The 23,109-nt window shown below is 36.6% G+C and overlaps 1 protein-coding gene across 12 annotated transcripts in view; it reads right to left on the bottom strand.

Moving 5' to 3' along the window:
* Positions 1 to 23,109, bottom strand: part of RGS7 (regulator of G protein signaling 7) — a 274,166-nt gene that overhangs the window by 69,075 nt on the left and 181,982 nt on the right. For all 12 annotated transcript variants that reach the window (XR_005566261.1, XM_027750669.2, XM_039388723.1 and 9 more), the window contains exons 5-6: positions 14,575 to 14,681; positions 4,212 to 4,263 (exon numbers count right to left, since the gene is read on the bottom strand). Coding sequence is in view for 11 of the 12 variants with exons in the window: in XM_027750669.2 (XP_027606470.1) it covers positions 4,212 to 4,263; positions 14,575 to 14,681 (159 nt within the window). In the remaining variant the exon portion in view is untranslated. The remainder of the gene's footprint in view (positions 1 to 4,211; positions 4,264 to 14,574; positions 14,682 to 23,109) is intronic.

The following is a 23,109-nucleotide window of genomic DNA, read 5'->3' as shown; positions in this document are numbered from 1 at the left end:
CCTAAAGAACTGCAGGGCTTATCCAGAACAGGTATCTTACATTTTTAAAGGGAGTAATTAAATAAGACTTACCCCATCTCACCTCCGTTATTGCTCTAATTCTCTAGAAGAGTGCCTTTATATTACATGACTTTACCAGGAAGGCTACTGAAAATATGTTACATTTTCAAAACTTGCCTTTCTTCAGAGCAGCAAAATTTAAGAATTTGTGTTGAATATATAGAAAAATAGTCTCATTTAGTATCATTTAAAGATCATGTGGTCATATGATTTTAAAATCATGTTGCATTATCAGTTATTTACTGTGTTCTCCATAACTTACCAAGATTCTGCAGTACTCCTCCATTTTTAACTCATGGGAGAAATGCACACCAGTAAAATTACAAGACAAACAACATCCTGTTGCAAATATATAGATGAAGTGGACTTTTGTCTTCCAGTATGAGTCCAAACCTTCTTATGACTGTGACTGTGGAACTTTCTAAATTTAATTCTTTCTCTCCTTTGAATATACTTCTATTTCTTTTTAATATGCAGTTAACTGTAAGAAAAGGTCTGTATGTCACAGATACTTTTGAGTCTAACCATCAATAAAAGTTCACTAGAGTAAATGAGAAAAAATTACTTATTCTTCATATCTTATTTATCTGAAATTCTTATAAGTGTCTCACATTGTCACAACTCTGTTAAATTGTTTCCTTAGGCTCGAGTTTAAGGAACAAAAAGAAAAAAACAAAATAATTGATATTTTGTTGTGAATGCAGATTCTCCCTAACCTTTCATATTTTTTACTTATTCAAAAAAAAAAAGAGAATAGTAAGGGACTTAAATCTGCAAATTTGCAACAACTTTGAGTCACTAAACCTCCAGAGAACCTGACAGGTCCCATGAGAACTGAGGCTAAAGGCACGTGGAATAATTATTAATTATTTAATTAATTCTTAATTACATGACCTGGTTATAATACATGAGAAAAAAATAATCTGTCAGTTATAAAATTACATCTGTAAGAAAAGAGAACATAATTATGGGAAGGCCACATGCTCAGCCATTAGCTGTGCTCATTTCAAGAGCCAGTTTTTCTGAATTGAGATCCAATTCTATTTGTCACAAAACCAAATCATAATTCAGCAATAAGACAACTCACAGGAAAAACAAAGTGATTTGAACTACACTCGCCTTAATAATAATTGTTATTATTATTATTGTTATTACTTATTTTCACTAATAAAATCCAACTGAAGCCAATGGGATTCTACATAGAACAACATATCCTGCCTGGGTGGACTACAAGACATATGGTAAGAAAGTGGGTATCTTCAACAGATGGAACCTAAGAACCTGCCTTTGCAAAAATTATTTGAAATTTGAGGCATCTCTCCACAACCCTTCAAGTGTGATTTTCAAGGAAAAGGAGAGAGGTTTTTCAGCACTTTATGAAAATTAGAAGTTTTTAGTAACCCCCGAATGATCACACTCAATACTTTGAAAGTTACAATGAAAAGGCTACTTGATTCCATTTTGACATAAAGTAAATTAATCCAAGCCCTCTTTTTTGCCACAAAGACATAGCATTGCACTACAGCTTTATTATGAGAATGGATCTGCAGTTTTTTGACATTTTGGAAGATTCTGTTTTCATGTATTTTTTATTAATATTTTCTTCAGATAAATATTTCTTTTAAGAAAAATATTTGATATTAAAAGCTCATGCACAACAAATTATATTTTAGAGAAAATACTAATGAATCATACAAAGATATAAAGATTATTTGTTTCTTAGTTAGCTCTGATAGCAAACTAACACACAGTATCTCAATTTCATTTAATTTCTTGTTTAAGATAAATTATTTTCCTGGCAGTATGCTATGTTCTGGACAGTAGCTCAGCTACGAGCGAGTAATGGTGAATCACTGGGATTAATTTTTAAATTAAAATAAAATTCTAGTGTGTTTAGAAAGGCTTTTAAAATTAGGTTAATGCCAAAGAAAGTGGTTTGCTTTGTTAAAAACATTGATAAAGAAAAATTACAGAGAAAGTCTACTTTTTGCTGTTATTGAGAGACTTCTAATGCCTGCCACACTCATTAGCTTTATAGGGTACAGTTTCAAGGTTGTTCAGGACAAGTCCATGAAATTGGGAGCACTGCACAGCACTGTAATGATAAGTATGAAATGCATTTGCATATCTGTAATAACATAAATTCTATTTACTATATTTTCTAGGAAGTAGCAATTACTGTGAAAATCTACAGAACATCTTTGAGGCATATTTGAGGTGAAATTTATCCTTTAATATTCTCAATTTGTTTCAAACCTACTTTATTTTGGTTTCTTAAATATTGTCTGATTATCCTGTAATCCTCTGATCACTATTGTTTACAAAGCAAATGATAATTTCTGGGACTGGGAAGATGCTAACCTAATAAAAACACTATTGAAAAGTTTGTTTTCCTGCAAATGCTCTAGCATTATTCAGTTTGGTGACACACAGCCACCTTAGGTAGCTCTAGTGCAATGCTCTGGCCCAGTTGGGTGGGGAAGTTGCAGAGTGTTTCTTAGAGGATTGCACTTTTAGCTCATGACTTGGAGCAATGAGATGGCAGGGTTGGGAATTTCCCTTCCCCTTCTCCCCTCTGCAACAGAAGATCTTAAATTCATCAACTGGAACGTATTTTAATCTCAAAAGTTCTCAAATGAGTAAATTTACTGTTCAACAAAGGCACCTCCCTGCATGATGAAGAAACTGATTCCAAGTTTAATTCTGTATTCCTGGTATACCAAAACTGAACAGATTATACAAGATTTCTATTCACTGACTAAGGCACATAATTCATTTACCAATCCACTGATCAGCTGTCACTAGAAAGTGTCTTCTACTTTAGACTAAAGGATTTTAATAGAAACTTTCTCATCCTGATCTCAAAGCTGTTAAGCATATAATTATTTATTAAAATCCCCCTGGTAGTGTGATACACATTACTGCTGAACAACTCAATGACTCTTAAAACCATAGTAAATTACTTGCTGATCTTTACCGTATTAGGAGATTCTATTCAGTAAATCAAGCATTTCTTCTTCAGTGACTCCTATGGAGTGGTTAAGTACACAGGTATGGTATGAATTACTCCTCCTTGGTAGCTTTCAACAACTATCTACTGGACATCTTCAAATATCAGTATTTTTTAAAAAAAAATAACATTTTTCTACTTCTACAGGATGAGAAAACTGTCACATTTTCAAACTCTAGCTTGAAGGCACTCAGCTCTGCTGAGAGTCTCAGCTTGAAATTGTTTTATTTAGCAATTTATTTGAAATGAAACTGTGTCTGCTCCAAAAAGTAAGGAAACTTCTGTTGTAACCATCCATCCCTGAGGTCCTCAGCTCCCAAAGAATCCATGTTACAAGTGAACACTCATCTAAATTTCTGAAAAACTGTAAAAAGAGACTTTCAAAGTTTGAGGTTTGAAAACATAAACTACCATGTACATGCTCAGTTACCTAAATAAATGACCTAGATTAGAATTACAGTCTGGATTAGAGTGAACAGGATTCACTTGCTTTAAAAATTGTCACTATTTGATGTAGAGAAGCACCTAATTTTGTTATAATTTTTAATGATTTTTTTCTAATACATTACTACTTATTATCTTCACATTTTGCTGTCAGTAATTACAGTATAAAATTTATTAATAAGTCCTCAAGACACAGGCAACTAAACAAGGTATTTTCTAATATAGTTCATATTAGAACCATATTAGTTTTCATAATAATTTTCTACATGGTCTATATCTGAAAGAAGAGTTCCAAACTACGCATAACTTTGGGTCTGAATCTGAGAATAACCATTGCACAACCATTAATAAAGTGTATACTGCTTCACTGAGATTTTTGTCACTGTAAATAATTATACTTGCTGGAGCAAACAGAATATGTAAATGGTAAAGTAGATTTTGATGAGTTTTGGGTTTAGGGTTTTTTTTAACTTTTCTCCTCAGATCGACTCCAAAATCTGACTTTGTTAAACTTCTGATAAAATTTCAAAAAGTTAACAATACATTCACTTCAATATCAGCAGTTCTTGCACAGGAAGTACATGACATATAATTATGTTTTAAACATTGGGATGTTTAAACAAGACAGACTGCAATGACACGTTCATTCATATAACACATAAATTCCAAAAGAAATAGGAAAGATTTCTACACTGACCATAGTCTGTGTTTTCCGGCTCCCAACAATTTGATGGCCAAAAATAGGGTGTCTGTAGACAAAAAAAAAGTAGGTAACTCAAGTTAGACAATGCAAGAATTATACAGTCCTTGGATTGATACTGGTTTTCAGAATCAATTTATATTTACAGTAGATCTACTACACTGTTGACAATTTTGAAGTAGGCATCAAACCAGAAAATTACTATTGTACACTTGTTTTTTATACTAGTATCAGAATGACACTGAAGCAGAAGAACAAAGTATTCTTTTTATTCTCAAAGTTAGAGGAACAAAACCCAAAGGTTAGGTAGCGAGATTACATCTTCCCTAGAAACACACCTCTCACATGTCCTGAAGAATCAGTTTTAGAAGGTGTAAAGACAGAAGATCCTTTGAGGTTCATTCAGTTCTTGGTTTTGGAGAGTTTTCATTAGTATAGATTAGTAACCAATACACTTTCCTAAGAGTTATTTGTTTAAAAATGCCACTAAAGTTACCACAGTCTAATTTTTTCTAATTGTTTACCAATTATGATTTAAAATTCTTTTTAAGAGAAAGAAAATAGAAGTACCAACAATTACTGCAACACTATCCTTATAAAAACTGTGCTAAATAAATTGTTAAAATAATTCACTTCCAACAAATGAAAAGTATAAGACTATATAGGCATTTTTCAAACAAATCAAACAAATAACTTAATTTTTAAAATAGTAATTTTTTGTTAAAATGAAAATAATTACAGCATTTTTCATAACACATCATCCCTGTATGGGCTATTCACTTAAAAGTTGGACTCAATGATCCTTGTGGGTCCCTTCCAAGTTGGAATATCCCGTGATCGATTGACTAATCTGTGTATACTTACATAACACATAGATACAGAGAGTTTCATAATATTTGAGCAGTTGAATTAAACTCATTAAATGTGTGGACCAGTTTGAGTGGTATTTAAAAACACAAGTGCTTCTTTAGGAAAAATTTCTGCTTTACTTTCTGTTTCTCATTATTTTTTCTCAAAGAGCTCCCAGCTGCAAAAATGGAAACCCCTCTGCTGCCCACTTCCCTCAATATTGTTTTAATGCTAATCTGGAAACCAACAGGGCTGAAGTGTGGCACATTCACAACTGTCAAATTAAATATATATTGTGAAAAATCTTTTGCTATTGTGACATTGACCCATCAACTTTAATAGAAGCAATTTAGAATGTGCTATTTAGCAAGCAACAGCAATGAGCTGAAGGGTAAAAAAGGAACTGACTTCAAAGGCTGAGATGTGTTTCTTGCAAATTATTTTGTACTTTGTAAGGAGCAAGAATAAGTAATTCTCTGATAAATGACTCCTTCACAGTACCACTAAAATCAAAGTGGCCAGTAGAAGCGTGTATAAGCTCAAATGCAAAAAGAGGAGGAACCTCTAAAGAATGACTTGCAGTACTCAGTGAATTTTGAAGCAAGAATCTATAAAATTAATTTAACACACGTTAATGTAAGCCATATAAAGCAAAAAGTCACATCATTGAAATATAGTTTACAAATTCAGAAAGGGATAACAGTCCTTCCTTAGTGGCATGAAGTGTATCTTGAGAGAGGCCCAGGAAGGAAAGCACAGCTATATAATTTTTTGGCTAACAGTAACTTTAACCTTTGTTTACAGGTTCAAGATGAGCTTCTGAAAAAAACTATGAAGGGAGGGTTACTAAATACATAGAAACAATATCCACTCAGGCAGTGTCTCAGCTGAAACTCTTCCAGTTGTGGATATACTTGCTGCAGAATCCATATTTAAACTCCTCGTGCATACTTAGGATTTCTTTTGACAAATTACATATACTCCATCCCAGCTGAGATTAAAAAATAAATTCCATCTTCTGATTTAGAGAAAATCACAAAATTGCTTCCAGCACTCATTTCCCATAAGGTTATGAGGAAACACTATATATTCATGACTACATGTTAATGATGTTAGAGGAAGACTGTTGTTTCATACATAAATGAAAAGCTACACCCAGACAGCGTATTGTTTTCAGTATTTAGTTGAAATAACATATTTAACTTCTATTGGAACTTGCACTTCAGTGGTGAAGGCAGTGTGAGCATTAAACACAATATGGGAAAGGGAACATGATCCTCAGTGTTGTGAAATATTGTCACCTTAGCTCACTAGGAGGCAGAGATGGCCAAGGCTTTTCTGAAGGATAAAAAGAGGCACCCTAATGTCAGAACCTGCTTCTAGCAGAAAGACTCCGTTCAGACCAACATTGAGAAATGTAAAAATGCACCAAGGACACTTTTTCCTTTCCAAAGGTGAACAAAACTTATGAGGGAACAGACAAAACAGATTTTATTCCGTTAGAGAATGCCTGACCAACACTTTGCAGGTGTGCAGTAGTTGGAGTGAAAGTGACTGTAGCATGAGACTGGTATTCTGCAAAGACAAGCACAGCAGCATGAGGGAGAGCAGGCTCAGAAAACAGGCAGAGGAGATCTCCTGGGAAAGTAATCAAGGGACAGAGACGGATGGAAGATGGCAGTTTTTGAAAGAGACTGTATGAAATGTCTGAGTATCTCTGGAGAGAAAGTATAGAGACAAGCCAGTGTAACCACATTGGCAATTTCCAATGAACTAAATGTGGAAAAGAGATCATGGAAAAAGCATAAAATAATGCTACTAAGGACAAGTCTAAGCCTCCCTGTGCCAGGGAGATAAAAGCAGAAAAGTTAAAACAGACCATGAGTTTTAATTAGCAAAGCACATGATAAGCCATATTAAAAGGTTTCAATAATGTGTGATAAGGTAAGCCAAAAAGAAACCCCAGTAAAAGGCAAACATTACAATATGAGAAAGGGGTTCAAATAACAGCTACTACAGATAAGTTCAGAAAATTATTAAATGCCTTCTTTGTTTGAGTCTCCAGAAGGAGGGAGAGACTGTGGTCAGATAAAGGTCTTTGTGCCCAGGGAATGACGTGCAGGCATGAGCTCTCCTTTCTAATGCCCTGAACTGGGCATGCACAAGCTGCCTCTGAACTGCAGGCCATGACCCTGCCTTCCTGGTGCTCGGATGCATTTAATGGGACTTGCTGAGAAGCACAGCTCATCAGCTCGGGCACTGCAACATGGCCAGAGCTGGCCTCCAGCCAGCTGGCTCCCAGAGGGAACAAAGTTCAAATCTGCCTGCAATCAGCTCTGCGAACATGCCCAAAATTAATTTGGACATGAAGATAAAACTACAGGGCAAAGCACAGGGCAAAAAAAAAACAGGAAGGGGAATATTTTTATGAGGTCAGACAGTTCAGGTTAGAACGCTGATGAAATTCAGCACAGAATACTTAAGGATTTATTGTGCTTTCATGTGGGTAAACTGTGTTTATTTGTGAAAAAGCAAAAAAAGCCTGACCAAACTAAAAAACACCTCCTAGTTCCTCAGTACTGTGATTTATATGCATGTGTAAATACTATGACAAAATTCTTGCTCCGATTGTTTTCTTCTCTGTCTCCAACCCTATAGCAACTACTGTTTAACTGATGAGAGTTATCAAAAGTGTTGAATTATCTGCATGATGTTTAAAGGGGCTCAAGTTACCTGAAGGGCAAGTTATAAATGGAAAAAATATTCCTTTGAGTAACCTTTGAAACATGGGCAGTTTTTTTTAAAACAAACTAAAATCACATAAGGCAGAGGAGATTCAGAAGACTACAGCAAGGGGAAGAACTACCTTTTCCAGAAAAGGGGGAAAGATGAAATTTTCTGTTTTATAATCTTTCTAGATCTACTGTCTAGATTGAATAATTGTAATACACTATCTATTTTTAATCTTTAAAAGCTAAAGTTTACTAATACTTGGATTTTTCAAAAAGAGTGTTAAACCCCTACTAGATGACAAATTAACAGTAGATGCTATGTATTTTGACCAAGGCAAAGTCCTACATTACTTTCTTACCAGCAAGTAAAGATTTATGTTATCACCCTAAGATATGTGCTCAAAAGCAGCTACAGCTGCTGATAAAGTTGTACTCAGAGTAGATATCTATTATTCGCTTTCATAGCAGGAAATGGCATTGATGTGTGCAGAGACAAGGAAAATTCTCCTAAAACCAGGCACAAGAAATAGGGGTAAGGGACAGGATTAAGACTTAAAGTGAAAAAAAGTCCAGAGCATCAAGAAAAAAAAAAAACTTTAAAAAAACTTAGACACTGAAAAAAAAGCATGATACAAAAATCAGTTTCCGATTAAAGGATTTTTTTTGATGCTGTGATTGTATAGAAAAAAGCACCAGCAATAAACGTGTGTGTAGTTAACATGACTGATGTTTTTCCGAAGGAATATTCCACATTTTCTTGCCTAATTGTTTGGTATCAACAGTCATAAAGTTCTAGTCTTAATCTGAAGTTTACTTTGTCCCTTGTTATAGACCTCAAACAGTTTAAACACATAACATGTGACTATAATGTATGTTCTGTTTCCACTTCTGTTTCAAAAGTCTCCACACAATTTCACACTCCAGATATTTAACAATCCCTTAGAATTTGCTGACGAAGTCATCCATGAAGAACGGGGGGAGAATGATTTGCCTTGCTCAACACAGAAAGATTAGGAAGATAGAACAGTTTGATGAGAAGATCCCTGGTCTCATAGAATGAGGTCAGAAATGAGAATAGGAGGCATGTGCAAAAGAGAAAGCTGCCTGTTCGCATCTGATCTATTAAAAAAATTCCACAGCAATGCAGAGAGGCTCTGCATAATAAATTACCTTCTCTATAGCTGGACTACGCAAACAAAGCTCGGTTCAATTATTTGTTACAAATCACATATGCCAAGTACACGGTAGAAGAATTAGAACATCCCCTGTAATATCATATATTCCTATGGTACAAATATTACACAATCTGTGGGCCTTGTTTCATGATCTAGAAGTCCATAAGTGAAGATTTTATCCAGGACAGCTATGAATTTGGCATAACATGTTGTACCACAACACCACCACTTTCAAAGAGAAGATTATGAAATACCATGGGTGTTGGGGTTTTTTTGCGAAATATAGAAAACCTGAAGGAATTATCACACTTAAGAATTTTACTTTTCCTCAGAAGGAGGAATACTCCATGACAGAGTATTAAACAGGGAACATTTGTCATTTTGCCATGACATCCCACTTATAGCTGAAGGAAGGTGGGTGGTAGAACGGTTTGGGGAAAGTCAAGTACTGTTTATCAGCCCAGGTAGAAATAATGCTGCCAATTTTTATCAGTACACTTTTGAGGCACTTTGTTTCATTGTAGATGTAATTTGAATCAGCAGTCAGGACAAGTCAAGAACTAAAGAAATAAGGCTTAACTAGCACTGCAGATGTACTTGTGGAGACATTTAAGCCTTCGGAACAAAACAGGTTGTTACAAGGAGCTTTCTGCCATTGACAGAAAACTGATTTTGTACACACAAACGCATACTAGTTCTCTTGCATTATACCTTAGTATCATTAAGTAAACCTAGCCTTGGAAATCCATAATTCTCCTGTTAATAAAGTCATATGAAACAAAATCTTGTAATATAGCACATATTCCACAATAAACAAATTGGCATGCAGTGGCTACTAAGCATCGTAAGCAATCCTGTGATAAAGCAAATAGATCTGCCTTGGCTCTACCACAAAATCAATCAATAAGAATATCTGAGCTAATGAAACAGCCACTTGTAAAAATCAGTGTTTCCCACAGCTTTTATAAAACATGATTAATTTCTATGCATTAAACTGTATTACAGAGGAGGGAAATCATTAAGCACCTTTCAGCTACCCCTCGTTGATAGTAATAAGAAAAGAGTTGTTGTCTCTGAAGCTGTTCCACTCCATGGAATTTCTTAAAATCCAATTACTTGGATGGGAGAGGAATATTCAAATCACTTATAAACCCTTGCATATTACTGCTATTCTTCTCACAGGCACCAGGGAGCCTTTATAAACAGCTGAAATCAAGTCTTTGCTGAAAAGTAGTTATGCACAATCTCAAATGCTTTGCATGACGGATGGCAAAATTCATGGGCATTCTGTTTTAAATTAATTGCAGTTGACACAAATGATCTCTGGTAAAGGAAAAGGGTAAGATTGCTAGTCTAGCACTGTCAAGCCCATAGAGGAAGGACGCCAGCAAGTAGTGCTCCATGGTTAGCTCAAAATCCTTTAAAAAAGAGTTTTAGAAGCAAAATTTTGACTCTGTGACTTCTCTTTTCTAATCTGAAAAGGGGATGAGCATGGAAAGCAGTGTGGGGGAAAGTGTGTTTGCCTAAGGAGTTAATAAAGAAAAAAGGGCACTGATGAGGAAGTCAGAAAGACATGTGGATTTGAAATATTTTTCCCTCTGAAACCTAAACAGAACCTGTATATGCTGTATTTTCTCTTCAGCCTGAGCTGAAGAGAAAATGAATTAGTCATTGCACCTGCAATTGCCAAAGAAAATCTGCCAAATGCTGAATAAGATAAGCTTTTCCTTTTTTATTTCTAAAATCTGGCTTCCAATAAAATCCTTCCCTCGAGGCACAGTAGATGATCCAGCAAGGCTCTGGAGAGTGGCTGAAGAGCTGTGATGTTCAGCCACAGAATCAGTACTCAGAGTGGCCAGAGGCTGGCTCAGGACTGAGCCAAGAGGTAGCTAGGCAGGTAAGGATGACTCAAAAGATGGGTAAAGCAATGTCATTCCACTTGAAACATGAAGATCCACAACACTTCACACTCTAAGCTATTTTGCAGCAAAGACACTTCAAGATCCTTACAGTAATTGCTATATAATTCTAGACCCAATTCAGGCACAGGAAAACAAAGCCAGTGAGGTTAAAAGCATTTGCCAAGAAAGTGGTCCCAGTGGTAGAACAGGAAAAGACATGACAGTCCAAATCTTCATCTTGCCGAGGTCCATGAGTTTTGCTGCTATCTTCATCAGACTCATGCTTTCACAAGAAAGTGTTCCCATTTTCACACTTTTTCTCAGTTATTTGTGCCTTTCATCTTAGAAGTTACAAAACAACAGCAAAACCTAACCCTCATCTCTGAAAATTAATTTATTAAATGGAAGTGTGATTATCACTAATCTCATGTATCCTAGAAGTTTGTTTAAAGCCAAAAGATATTAGGAAGATTATATTTCATTATTAACATTGAGACACTTAGTACGCATTTGGAACTTGTAGAGGAAATCAACATATTTTTCCTGGGATTCTATTGCAGAAGCTTACCAGCTGAGAGGGCAAGTCAGGCATTCCTCACTGGGACAAATATACGTGGACACAGATGAAATGTCTCAATGGGTAATCCCTGGCCCAGGGACAATCTAAGGTGAAGCTTGCTTTTCTTATTTGGGCCCCTCATATCTATTTAATCTCAGGTAGAAGAAGGTGGTTAGAAGGTATTCAGCTCCTTCTTTGGTCTCAAGCTTAAATTAATAGGAAAAGGTAATGCAGCTTTTCTCATTTTCCTTATTGAGACTAATAAAAAAGTCATCTCTTAATAAGGCAATTAATATTTAGATCCATCTCCTTTGAATTAAATTGATATCACATAAACTAACCTAATTAACACCTGAGTAGGTCAAAGAATGATCCAGAATTATTTATTTTATTTCATATTATTTAAAAAAGCAGATGTAACTATACTCTTGCCTCCTGATGGCGAGAGTAATAACTGAAAAAGTATAATTTTTGCCTGGAAAAGGGCATTTGCCCAAATGAAGCAAAAAATCTCCACTGCTTTTACCTATTTCTATACAAAAGAAGGTTGTTTAAAACAAACTGAATGTAATACTATCAGGAGGGAATGTGTCACCCTTTGGAAAACAAAACATGAAGAGCATGGAGAACATTATTACAGCTAGTCTGTTTTTTGTAGGACAGTTCTTTAAATTGCAGAGATTTCTCTGCAGGGATGGCTTCTGAACTTTTCAGTGCTGGCAGGTGCACAGTTTTCTCTTTCTATTAAAATATCCAGAAATCTTAGAATCCTGTCCAATACTCAGAGGGTACCATTTCCAAAGCACCTGAACATCTGTTCTAGTGCAAAATTCACACATTTGCAGTCAAACTTTCCTCCCCATTGACCATGCTGTCTTCATCTTCCAATTTAACAGCTTCAGTAACAGATTTTATACAAGTCTTACTTTGGTGGGGAACATGGAGTTGTAATCATATGAATTTTGCTGTTATAACTCCAGTTAACAGTATGACACCACTATGAATTTTTTCTCATGTCATACATTGACAGCTAAAGTTGCATTGTTTTATCATTGTTAGCATAGGAATAGCAATGCAAAAGGTACCACAGAACAGCAAACAACACTGCAGATATAGACTGAGCAACACTCGAGGAAAGCCATCTTATTTCATACATGCTTGTCAAACAGGCGCCGAATTCTTAACTTATGTAAATAAACTGATAAAGTTTACAGTCTGGCCCTCACTGAAGCTTCATGTCCAAACATGTAGGCTCTAGATCTCTCTGAGGAAAGCTCACAGCAGTGTAGCTGCAGCAGTCTCAGTGGTTCACAGTGCAGCTAATTCTAGCCTGTACTTTCCTTCAGTTGAACTATCATGCCAGCAGAGGTGCTTATTTCCCATGCTTGAGATAGAAGCAGGCCAGCAGCTGGACAGAATTCAAAGGCTAGCACTCCCATGAGCGAGTACCATGCTCTGCAAAATTAAGTCCTTGGATACTTTGTCCTTCTGACCTCTGCTTATGCAGAGACAAGCCAGCAAGTGGAGCCTCAATCACTCCATGATTCCTTTCCATTTACCTCATCAATAAGCCCCTTAAGTCATGTGCCATCTCTCTTCTTTATACTGAATACTGCGAAGAATGAAGCCCTATGAGCTTAAAATAAACCTTTTCCTTCAAATACTCTCACCAGGATCAAAGGTAGCTGTGGATCTAGGGGAGGAGGTTTGGAATGACAGCTCTTTGTACTACCCATATCCACATCTAACTTTCCATTCTGCTGAAGGTCAAGTTTTCTGCACTGTATGACTCACAGGCTCTAAATATGAAAATATGATAATATTGTTTGCAGGTATGCAATAATAATTCTCTTTCGTGCCAGACTGTGATGGGTGTATTCATGCAAAGATTCTGGTTTAAAAAAATATTATGAGTCATTCTCTTCCCTTATGTGGATCTATAGAACTTAAGCCAAAATATTGATGAAAGTATTGTACAGTGATTAATATAATACAGTGTTTGAGACTATGATTGGCCCCCAATGTATCACAGTTCTCTTCTGAATTTTAAAGACCACAGTCTTAGTTTTATTTTATTCCTGATGGCTCCTTATTTAAACAATCTTTAAGACATAGTTTATTGTCTTGAAGACAATAGATTTTGCTCTATCCAATATTACTATTCTGTATTTTACACAGTTAGAAGTAAGAAAGCAAAATTACCAAACTCAATTTCAGAGTGATAATCATCATACCATTTCAAAGCAATAAATATCTAGGGAAGATCTTGGACCAGCTGTTGGTGATACTTACCAGAAGGATCACCTAATAGGAAGAGCAATACAGAAAAAAACCACCATTGCCAAAGGTGGCACATGGCAAGCAAAGTTAATTCCTTCTGTAGAATACATAATTTGCCACCATATTTGCTTCAGGTCACTGGCAGTATTGTTCTTCAAAATTCTAGTCTGCTATTCATTATTAGAAAAAAAACCCACTCCTGCTCCCAGGCCCTCAGTTTGAAATCTAATATAATAAAACACAACTATGTAGGTATCTGAATAATATACTTGTAATTATAGGCGTACACATACATACATACACATAAATACTTCCAGCTTGTTCTGAAGCATCTGCATGTTTGTTTTATGCAACAGGACTGACAGATCAATGTAAAAATGTGTCTGCACTTGTTAGAAGAATACACACTGCTCCAATACTATTCAGTCACCAGTAAGGAAATCCTCATATAAGAAGGAAAATAAATATTACTCTCCATTATTTATCAGATTTCTGCTATAGGTTTAATAATTAAAATCCTCCTTTCCAAATTAAGACTATGCGAGGAATAAGGGTCAATAAGATAATTTAATTTGCTTTATTATATTTCCAAAATATTATATTAATTCATTTCATGAGAGACAGTTCCACATTTAGCATTATCATACTTTTTTCCAGATATCAAAATGGTCATTATCATCTTAACACTTTGCTGAAAATTTATAAATAAATTCCTTTTACCATTTTTTAATTTATGGGAAATTTCACCATTTACCAGGTTATGTAAGACACAAAGTATGGTTAAAATTTGCTGTGAACCTTCGTGCAAGGTTTTTAATATTAGTCTCCATTTGGGCAAGTCAAGAACATACTGAAAATACCTACCTGGAATCGATAAAAGGTGCCATCATCCTTCAGTGTTAGAACATGGTCTGAGATTGGAAAGAAATAGCCATGTGCTGCCATCAGTGTTCCTAAATGTAGAGCTTCCACTGTTTGAAGAAAAAAGAAAGATAAACTTTAAAAGTGAAATAACTTCCTTTCAGCAGTTTAGTTTTGTTGTTAAGATTCACCTGATCTCCTGCAGATAACCACTTTGTTCTCAGTCAAAGTCTTGCCATCGTGAAAGACCTTTCTTTTTCTATGTAATATAATAACACAACCAAAAAAACCCCTGTACTTTCCTTCACAAATAGCTTTAAATGTCCCATTTGCAGCTGCAGCTCCACTACTTATATTGGCATTAGCAGGTAGCTACCTCAATGTTCACTCACTTGTTCTGAAGCTAAAAACAGCCCTCATTTTTACTCTGATGGTGCAGCCTACTTTTATTCTTTAAAACAGTTTCTGATTACATGTTAAAATAGTTGATTCCAATTACATATCTTCCTCACTAGCTTTGTCAGAGCCACTGTAAAGGAGAGAGATTTCCTTAAAAGTTTCTTGTTACTGGGAAAATAACAAAGAGACATAGGATACCAGAACAGTTGAGGTTGGAAGGGACCTCTGGAGGTCATGTCATACTTGCTCAAGCAGAGACATCCTGAACTGCTCGCTGAGGACCATGTCCAAGTGGTTTTTTGTATAGCTCAAAGGAGTGAGACTCCACAACCTCTCTGGGCAACCTGCACTACTGTTCAGTCATCCTCACAGTAAAAAAAGTGTTTCCTGATGCTCAGTGGGAACCTCCTGTGTTTCAGTTTGTGCCCACTGACTCTTGGCCTATCACTGGGCAACACTGAATAGAGACTGGCTCCAACTTTTCTACGTGCTCCCACCAGGTATTTATACATATAGATGAGTTTCCACCTGAGCCTTCTCTTCTCTAGACTGAACAGAATCTTTTCTCATAGAAGAGTTGCTCCAGGCCCTTAAACATCTTTGTAGCCCTCTCTTGGAGTCTCTTCATTGTGTGCATATCTCTCTTGTAGTGACAAGTCCAGAACTGGACACATAGAGGACAAATTCAATTCACTTTAATGAAAAAAATTCTAGTATGCAACAGTAAGGTTTACGTGTACTCCTGTATTTTCAGTGAATCACTGTCCAGTACCAGACCCTGAAATCTTTAGCTCAGTATTGTCATTATTTGTCTGATAAGAACACAATGTTGGAAGAAGAGAATTGCAGTAGTTGGAGTCATGGTCTTGTTGCAGTATTTAAGTCCTTCTATCTTTTTACCATATTTCTTTACCAACCTTGTACCAACTCCAGTACAAATCCTGAAAATATCTGTACAGCAATTTCTGCTTTACCATTAAAACTTTCCAGGCAAAATCCGCTAATATCAGTCCACAACCACCAAAGCATTCTAATTTTAGAAGTTATATGACAAAGCCATCAGTTACAGGAGCTGGTGCTAGAGAGGACAACACTGCTGCTGAACAACACCAGCAATGAGAAAATTTAAAAGACCAATAAAAAAGCCATAATGAACACCTAAGGAATAAGGGAAAGATGGGAAAGGGGAGGAAGAAAAAGGCAAAAAACAGAAGGAAAAAGACAAAACCAGCAAGATCTGCCTAAAAAATTTATTAAAATATGAAATCAGCATGAATCCATAAAGTATGCAGAATCAGTAAGGATGCATATTTGCAGTAAGAAAAACATGTTGTACCACCACAAGTTACAGAGATTCACATTCATCTTCTAAGTGCTCATCTTCTAAGTGCTTATTTCTTCCTATTGCCTTAATTTGGCTTTCAGCAATGGCAAGCATAAATATTGCATCACAGCTTTGTCTCGCCCTGCCTCTTAAAAATATCACTGACACATCTGATCAGCAGTTACAGTATCATCAGGCAGAAAGAAATCTGAATCCTGATATCTGCGTTCTTGTTAACACAGACTTTCACTTATGCTTCACCCATCGTTATTTTGAATATGAGAAGTAAACACAGGTTTATTCACTTACCCATACTTATCAGCATCCCAAAAAATTCCATCCTTCACTCTTTGCTCACCTGAAGACATTCACTGGCATAGGAGATACAGGAGAAGCAGTGGGACATCTTTAAACTAACCCAAAGCCAGCAAGCACGTGAAAGGAACAAGAAAGGGCATCTGGACAGTACTTAGCTGAGACCACATAACTCTACCAGGATTTATTTGATACCAAATAATTATTGCCATTTCTGTGTTTAGCAAACTGGTTCGTGTCCCTCCAGCAGAGCCATTACCTAAGAAAATACAACACACTCTCTCTGGCAGCAAGCTCTCTGGCCTGCTGTAAAATGCCACAATGCTATTAACAAGCCATTTCCCACTTGCAAGCCTATAAGAATTGTCTCTAACAGAAAAAAGGTAGTTGCTTCACTCCTTGTGCTTGTGATGTCTGTAAATGTCCATGTGAACTTTGTCCTAATTATTATAAGTTCACATATTGTAGTTACTAATTCATTTCAAGCTGCTAAATTCTATTATCCCATGGATCAGAAATTTTGAGTCAATGCTTTCTCTAGTGAGTCAGTTGCTGAGGTTCTTTTTACTTTGGTTCACTTCATCTGCCTTTTAATTGTATTAAGCTTTTCTTTGTTCTTCACATTATTCTTCACATTGTTCTTCACATTATTGGGAACTTATTCCCAATTCAAAAAAATTTTATTTTTGCAGGTATTATGTATCTTCATGTGTGGTAGGTTGACCTTGGCTAGACATCAGGTGCCCACCAAACCACTCTATCACCCCCCTTCCCAGCCGGACAGAGGAGAGAGAGTAAGATGGAAAATGACTCATAGGTTGAGGTGAGGCAGTTTACTAAAGCCAAAGTTTACGCGTGCACAAAGTTTATTCTCTATTCCCGTTAGCAAGCGGTGTTTGGCTACTTCCTGGGAAGAAGGGCTTTTAGTATGCATGACAGTTTCTCAACAGGCAGACATTGTAAACAACTAATGCCCCCCTTCCTCCTCCTTTCCTTAGCTTTTATATCTGAGCTGTCATACGGTGTGGGAACATCCCTTTAGTTAGTTTGGGTCAGATGGCCTACTTGTGTTCCCTCCCAGGATCTTGCTCTCAACTGGGGAAGGAATGTTACAGAGCTGATGCTGTGCCAGCACTGCTCAGCAGTAGCCCAAACACCAGTGTGTTATCAACACCTTTCTAGCTATCAATGCAAAGCATAGCACTGTGAGGACTGCTATGGGAAAATGAACTCCATCTCAGCCAGACCCAATACATTGTGGAATGAGAGAAAAACAAAGAAAGAAATGTGCTGACATTTTTTAGAGAAAGGATTTCTTAGACAAGGGTGACAGGGCTTGCCAGGGAGCTCTGACGCAGATGAGAGTTCATTCTCTTCAGATTTAGCAGAAACTAAATAGGCTCCAGATTTGTTTCATGTTCTTCCTGGATTCTGATTTGTAATATTTTTCAAGATCACAAGGAGTTTACATTATTTCCCTTTACCCAGCAATTTTTAGACCACATCTGGACTACCATGTCCAGTTATGAATATCATGTCCATTACAGTACAAGAAAGACATCAACAAACTCGAAGTGAGTCCAGTGGGAGTTCATCAAAATCACTGGGGCTGGAGAATGCACCCTATAAGGAGAGGCTGGAGGAGCTGGGCTAGGTCAGACTGAAAAAAATAATGTTTTAGTGTGTCTAGCAGTACCTTTCCAGTGCCTAAAAGGAGATTGCAAAATGAAGGAGCCAAGAACTTTATGGAGTTGCATGGCAATAAAACTAACTAACTACCTAAATAAATAGACAATGGTAATAAATCAAATCAGGGATAGTTCTTACTTTCAGCCAAGCAGCAGGAGAGGCTGCCCAAAGACACTGTGCAATCTGCATCCTTGGAGGGTTTCAAGACCTGAACAGATAAAGTCCTGGGCAAAACGTTTGAGCTTACACTTGACACTAATTTGAGTAAGGGGTTGAATTAGAGTCCTCCTGAAGTCCCTCTCAACCTGAATTATATTACTACTCTGTGACTCTAGATGGTCAAGTAGAAGTGGAACATAGAGCCTAAAAAAGGGATGAAGAAAATTGGAGAAGAAATTATTTCAAAGCTCCTGCCAGAACAGCCTTTACTCCAGGCAAGGTTGGCTACAGTAGGAGTAAGAGCCTGTATTTCTCTCATTGACCACTGAGTCATAAATATAAGTACGTATTCACTACTAGTTCTTTATAAAAAATTGGAAAGAGTGACCTGGCCTTTTTCAGAAGCCAATCAATGTTATTTAAGGTTTAAATTTTTCCCAATAGCAGCCTACATCTCTTCTCAAGTTATGTATGGAGACTAAGTTGATTATATGTTTACCTCAGGTAATCTCATTCAGCTAGAATGAATCCACACTAACTCAATGTTAAGGTGTATCTCTGTTCCTTTTAGCCACTAAGCATTAATATGGACATATAAACTTGTCACTTCTCTTTTTTTTTCTTTAATTAATAGATAATTAGTTTTCATTTTTTTATGGCTATCAATTCATCAACTTACTCCAGCATTACATACATATAAATGCACAAATATATCCTTTTAGTACCAACCTAAGATCCACTGTAGCTCACACTTTGATGGTTACAAAATTACACCTGGTCAATTATGTCCACAAGACTGTACGTCTGCCTCACACCGGGCTGCTAGAGGACTAATGCTGCTGCTCTTTTTGCAGTAGCAGTAGAATTACAACATAGAAAGAAAACTCAGCTCTTGGGATGTTTCTAATCTCTGAGCAAGAGGTTGTCCAGTGTATTACAGACACAACAAAGGCAACACTTTGATATACATCTCAATTTGCTAAAATCAGATTGAAAAATTACTGTGTGAAGCCAATGAAGTAGAACAGTAGGATTTAGGAAACAAAACCATGAGCTTGAAAAAGAAAATGGAGCCAGCAGCAGACTAATCCAACATGCCTAAATTCTTAGAATTTAAATTCAGACAGCTTATGTATCCCCCAGCTATTCCTGCATGTGAAGCTAGAGGATTTTCACTTAAGAAGCACATTTCATCTGCAAAAATGGCACATGTAGATTAGGAACATCAAAAACTTCTATGAAGTGGATTAGTTAAAAAGAAAAAAAAGGAGTCTGAGAGAAATGCTTTTAGACATAAAAGTTGCCAAGTAAAAAGAATAATGTTTATATATAGTCAGAAAAAAAATTTAAAAAAATTGGAGGAACAGAATAGAAGCAAAAAAAAATACTGGTTTTTTTTAGATGGCAAGTGTACACAGATTCATGCAGAAATGTGATATCTACACAACTATTATTTCCCAATCTTCAGTCACTGTGTATAAGAATATGCAATGTGAACTACCTTCTCAATCACACCCAAATAGCCTCATCAGGAAGGCATAATTCAAATTACAGTCAACTACTATACAATGAATAAAAACTGCAGCCAGAGACATCACATAAAAAATCTGAGGGAGACAGTGCTCATGGAGGTGTAACTGGTAGAATAGAGTAGACTTCAGCTTCCTCTGCTCTTGACACCGTGCTTTGAAGACATTGATTATCTGATCTAAGGTTCCAGATATACTTCCTAGTAGTTATACCATGGAAAAGTGGAATGGCATATTCAAAAGCAAATTTACTCAAATCACTGTTTTAATTTTTATAGGTAAAAAAAGGAAAGTGTTGTGAGTTATAATAGCTAATGGAAAAGAAACGCCTCAGGTGAAAGACAAATGCATCTTTATGATCACGTTGCATTTCAACAGGATACAAAGTATTTTATATAAAATCAAAATATTGCTGTGAATGTAGGCTTGATTCTTAATGCTATTGCTGGGTTAAAAGCTCAGAAAAAGCTAAAAATTCCATGGTTCACTCTGCTGTTGAACTTTATTTAGCTGAGTGGGTGAAGTGAACAACACATGTACATAGATTGATTAGCAATCATTTCTGTGAGAAATAATATTGCCCAGCCATCTGCTGTGCCATTACAAGACAGTGATCTTGACAGATTAAATGCCAGTCACTTTTAATATACTTTGTTATACAAGAGAGCCAGATATTTTCAGTGCTTTGGGATAATCCAAACCTGATGAAATCAAAAGAATGAAAAACATACTCTGGTGGCTGAGTTTTGGTTTTATTTTCTTTTTAAACATAGTGCAGTTTTTTCCTTAGTGTAATAGCTACAGCATGGACTGATGATAGTTTGTTCATCTTAAATTGCAGGGTATGGTAGTATCAGTGGAACAAGTTGTTTCTTATGATAATATCCACAGGAAGGGATTAAAAAAGATGAATGTTCCTTATTTTTCCTTGGAATCAACATGTTTCTGTTCTTTGAAACCCTTAATGGATATGTTTTCAGTGATTAGTGTGGATTCTACTTTTCCTTACACATGTCAGGTCTATAGGTGATGTAGTCTATATATTTATATTTACTCTTTATGGTATCATACCGTAATAGTTACAGTTTTGCAACATCTGAAGTGCCCTGCAGGATTCTCTGAGGGACCAAGAAAAGAAAAATAGGGTATTTTCCAATTGTGCTCCACTTTCAGGCATCATTTTTTCATAGTCTATGTTCTCTTGTGCAGCTCAATCCTGAAGAAAGATTTCCTACAAGGAACGTGACTTGGGGCATTTTGTGTCCTGAATATTGTATGATGTAAGAAACAGGGAAACATCCAAACTTGCCAGTTTTTCATATACTTTTTGATACAAAAATGTCAAACAAATGAAAGCTTCCCTTTCCACAGGACAATAAAGTGTTTATTATTCTGGGTTATTTGTTGAATCTAAAATCCACCACAGTACTGAAGTGCCTTGCTAAGCCACACAGCAGCCTGGAAAAAGAAATAACGAGTCAGAACTTCACAAGAGCACATTCATTGTAAGTGTTGAATGCCAAGACTTCATCACTTACTCTCACCTCACTCCGATTGTAATTTCATTGCCAGTGTGAACACAAGCTGCAAAGGATTAACTTTAAGTTAGAGTAATAAAATACAACCTGCTTCTCACACTGACAAAAAGTGTAGGAGAGACTCACTCTCTGGGCCTGGCTGTGGTGTTTAAATGGGAGAAAATAAAACAACTGGAAAAGTTCTTGAACACCCACAACACTATAACTCCCCCTCTTTTTTGCCACCTGAAGGATCAAATTTGTAAGGGGAGCAGCACTCAGTGGAAGTTATTTCAGTGAGGACAAAACAGTTGGTGAAGGCAGAAGCACTATTTAACCCAACAGTTAAAATGAGATTCATACTTGATTCCAAGATACCCCTCATAAACCAAAACGAAGTTATCTGTCAACACAGTAGCTTACCTAAATAGGTAGGATTGTGCTTGTGCTAGACAGTGGCTGCTAATGCCATCAGCAGGTCAGAGACACTGGTAGGAGCATCACTAAGCAGGATAAGGAAGAAAACCTATCAAAGATGAGCCATGAATCCTCATCTGCCCAAGGCATGATAATGTCCACCCTTCCAGCCTGAGCTGATCTATAACATGGGGTGTATTTCAAGTCTAGAAACAATGATGCACACCTGAAACATCGACTCTTTTCCTCACAAAAGCATCCAGCAAAACAGGGACTGTAAGAGTGATGAAAGACAGTTATGCCTTGGTGCATCCTCCACCTCACCACACCTCTTTCTGCCACTGCCTCTGATGGGCAATGTCCTAAGATAAGAACACCAGGCGGGTATTTCAGAAGGAACTTCTGGATGCTCACATAATTAATGCATTCCAGGATGGGGAGATGAGATTTTTGTGACTGACTTTCATCTACATCAGCCTGCAAAAGGATATAAAATGCTTCTGAAGACTGGTTCAACTGGGTAAACTGGTCTTCTGAGGTTGCAGACAGTTTCTGGATGGAAACCTACCCTCCATCAAACCCTCCCCCAACCTCACCCATCCCCAGCAGGGACGCCTGCAGAGTACATCGAACCTGAAAGTGGGAACACTTTTGGACAGGTAAGTAAAGTGCACTAAGATCCAGTTAAATACAGAGAGAAAATCCTAGATCAGCTACATAGATGCTTTGTTGCTTGGTACTTGTGAATTCTGCAAGGTCAAAGACTATAAACCTGAACGTTTCTAGCCAAACCTGCTTGTATTATAGCCCTTTAAACATAGACTGTTGACCGAATCCGAGATTAAGTGGACTTAGCTGCACCTAGACTTCTCCAAGAAATTTAGAAAGCAGGGAGGCCTTACTGAGGCTCATGACTCAACAGGAGAGACCACAACCTATAATTCATTGTACTAGATGATACACTTGCTATTTAGATACCGCACTGGCAATGTTTAGATATTGCATTAGCAATAAATCTAATCATAATTATCCACATAACCACTGTGTCCTACTTCTCATGCGTGATTGAGAGCTTCTCTCATTACTCTGCTGCAGAGATGTATTACCAGTATTGCTTTATGTGCTCATAGACTGTGGATGAATTGGGACTGACCTAAATGTCTGACATAACCCTGAGAAACTTCTATCT

The sequence above is a fragment of the Pipra filicauda genome, unplaced genomic scaffold, assembly GCF_003945595.2.
Source record: "Pipra filicauda isolate LSUMZ 115617 unplaced genomic scaffold, ASM394559v2 scaffold122_size2191957_pilon, whole genome shotgun sequence".
Classification (NCBI taxonomy): Eukaryota; Metazoa; Chordata; class Aves; order Passeriformes; family Pipridae; genus Pipra; species Pipra filicauda.
The sequence above is the reverse complement of the archived record's forward strand: the minus strand, read 5'-3'. Positions and strand labels throughout refer to the sequence as shown.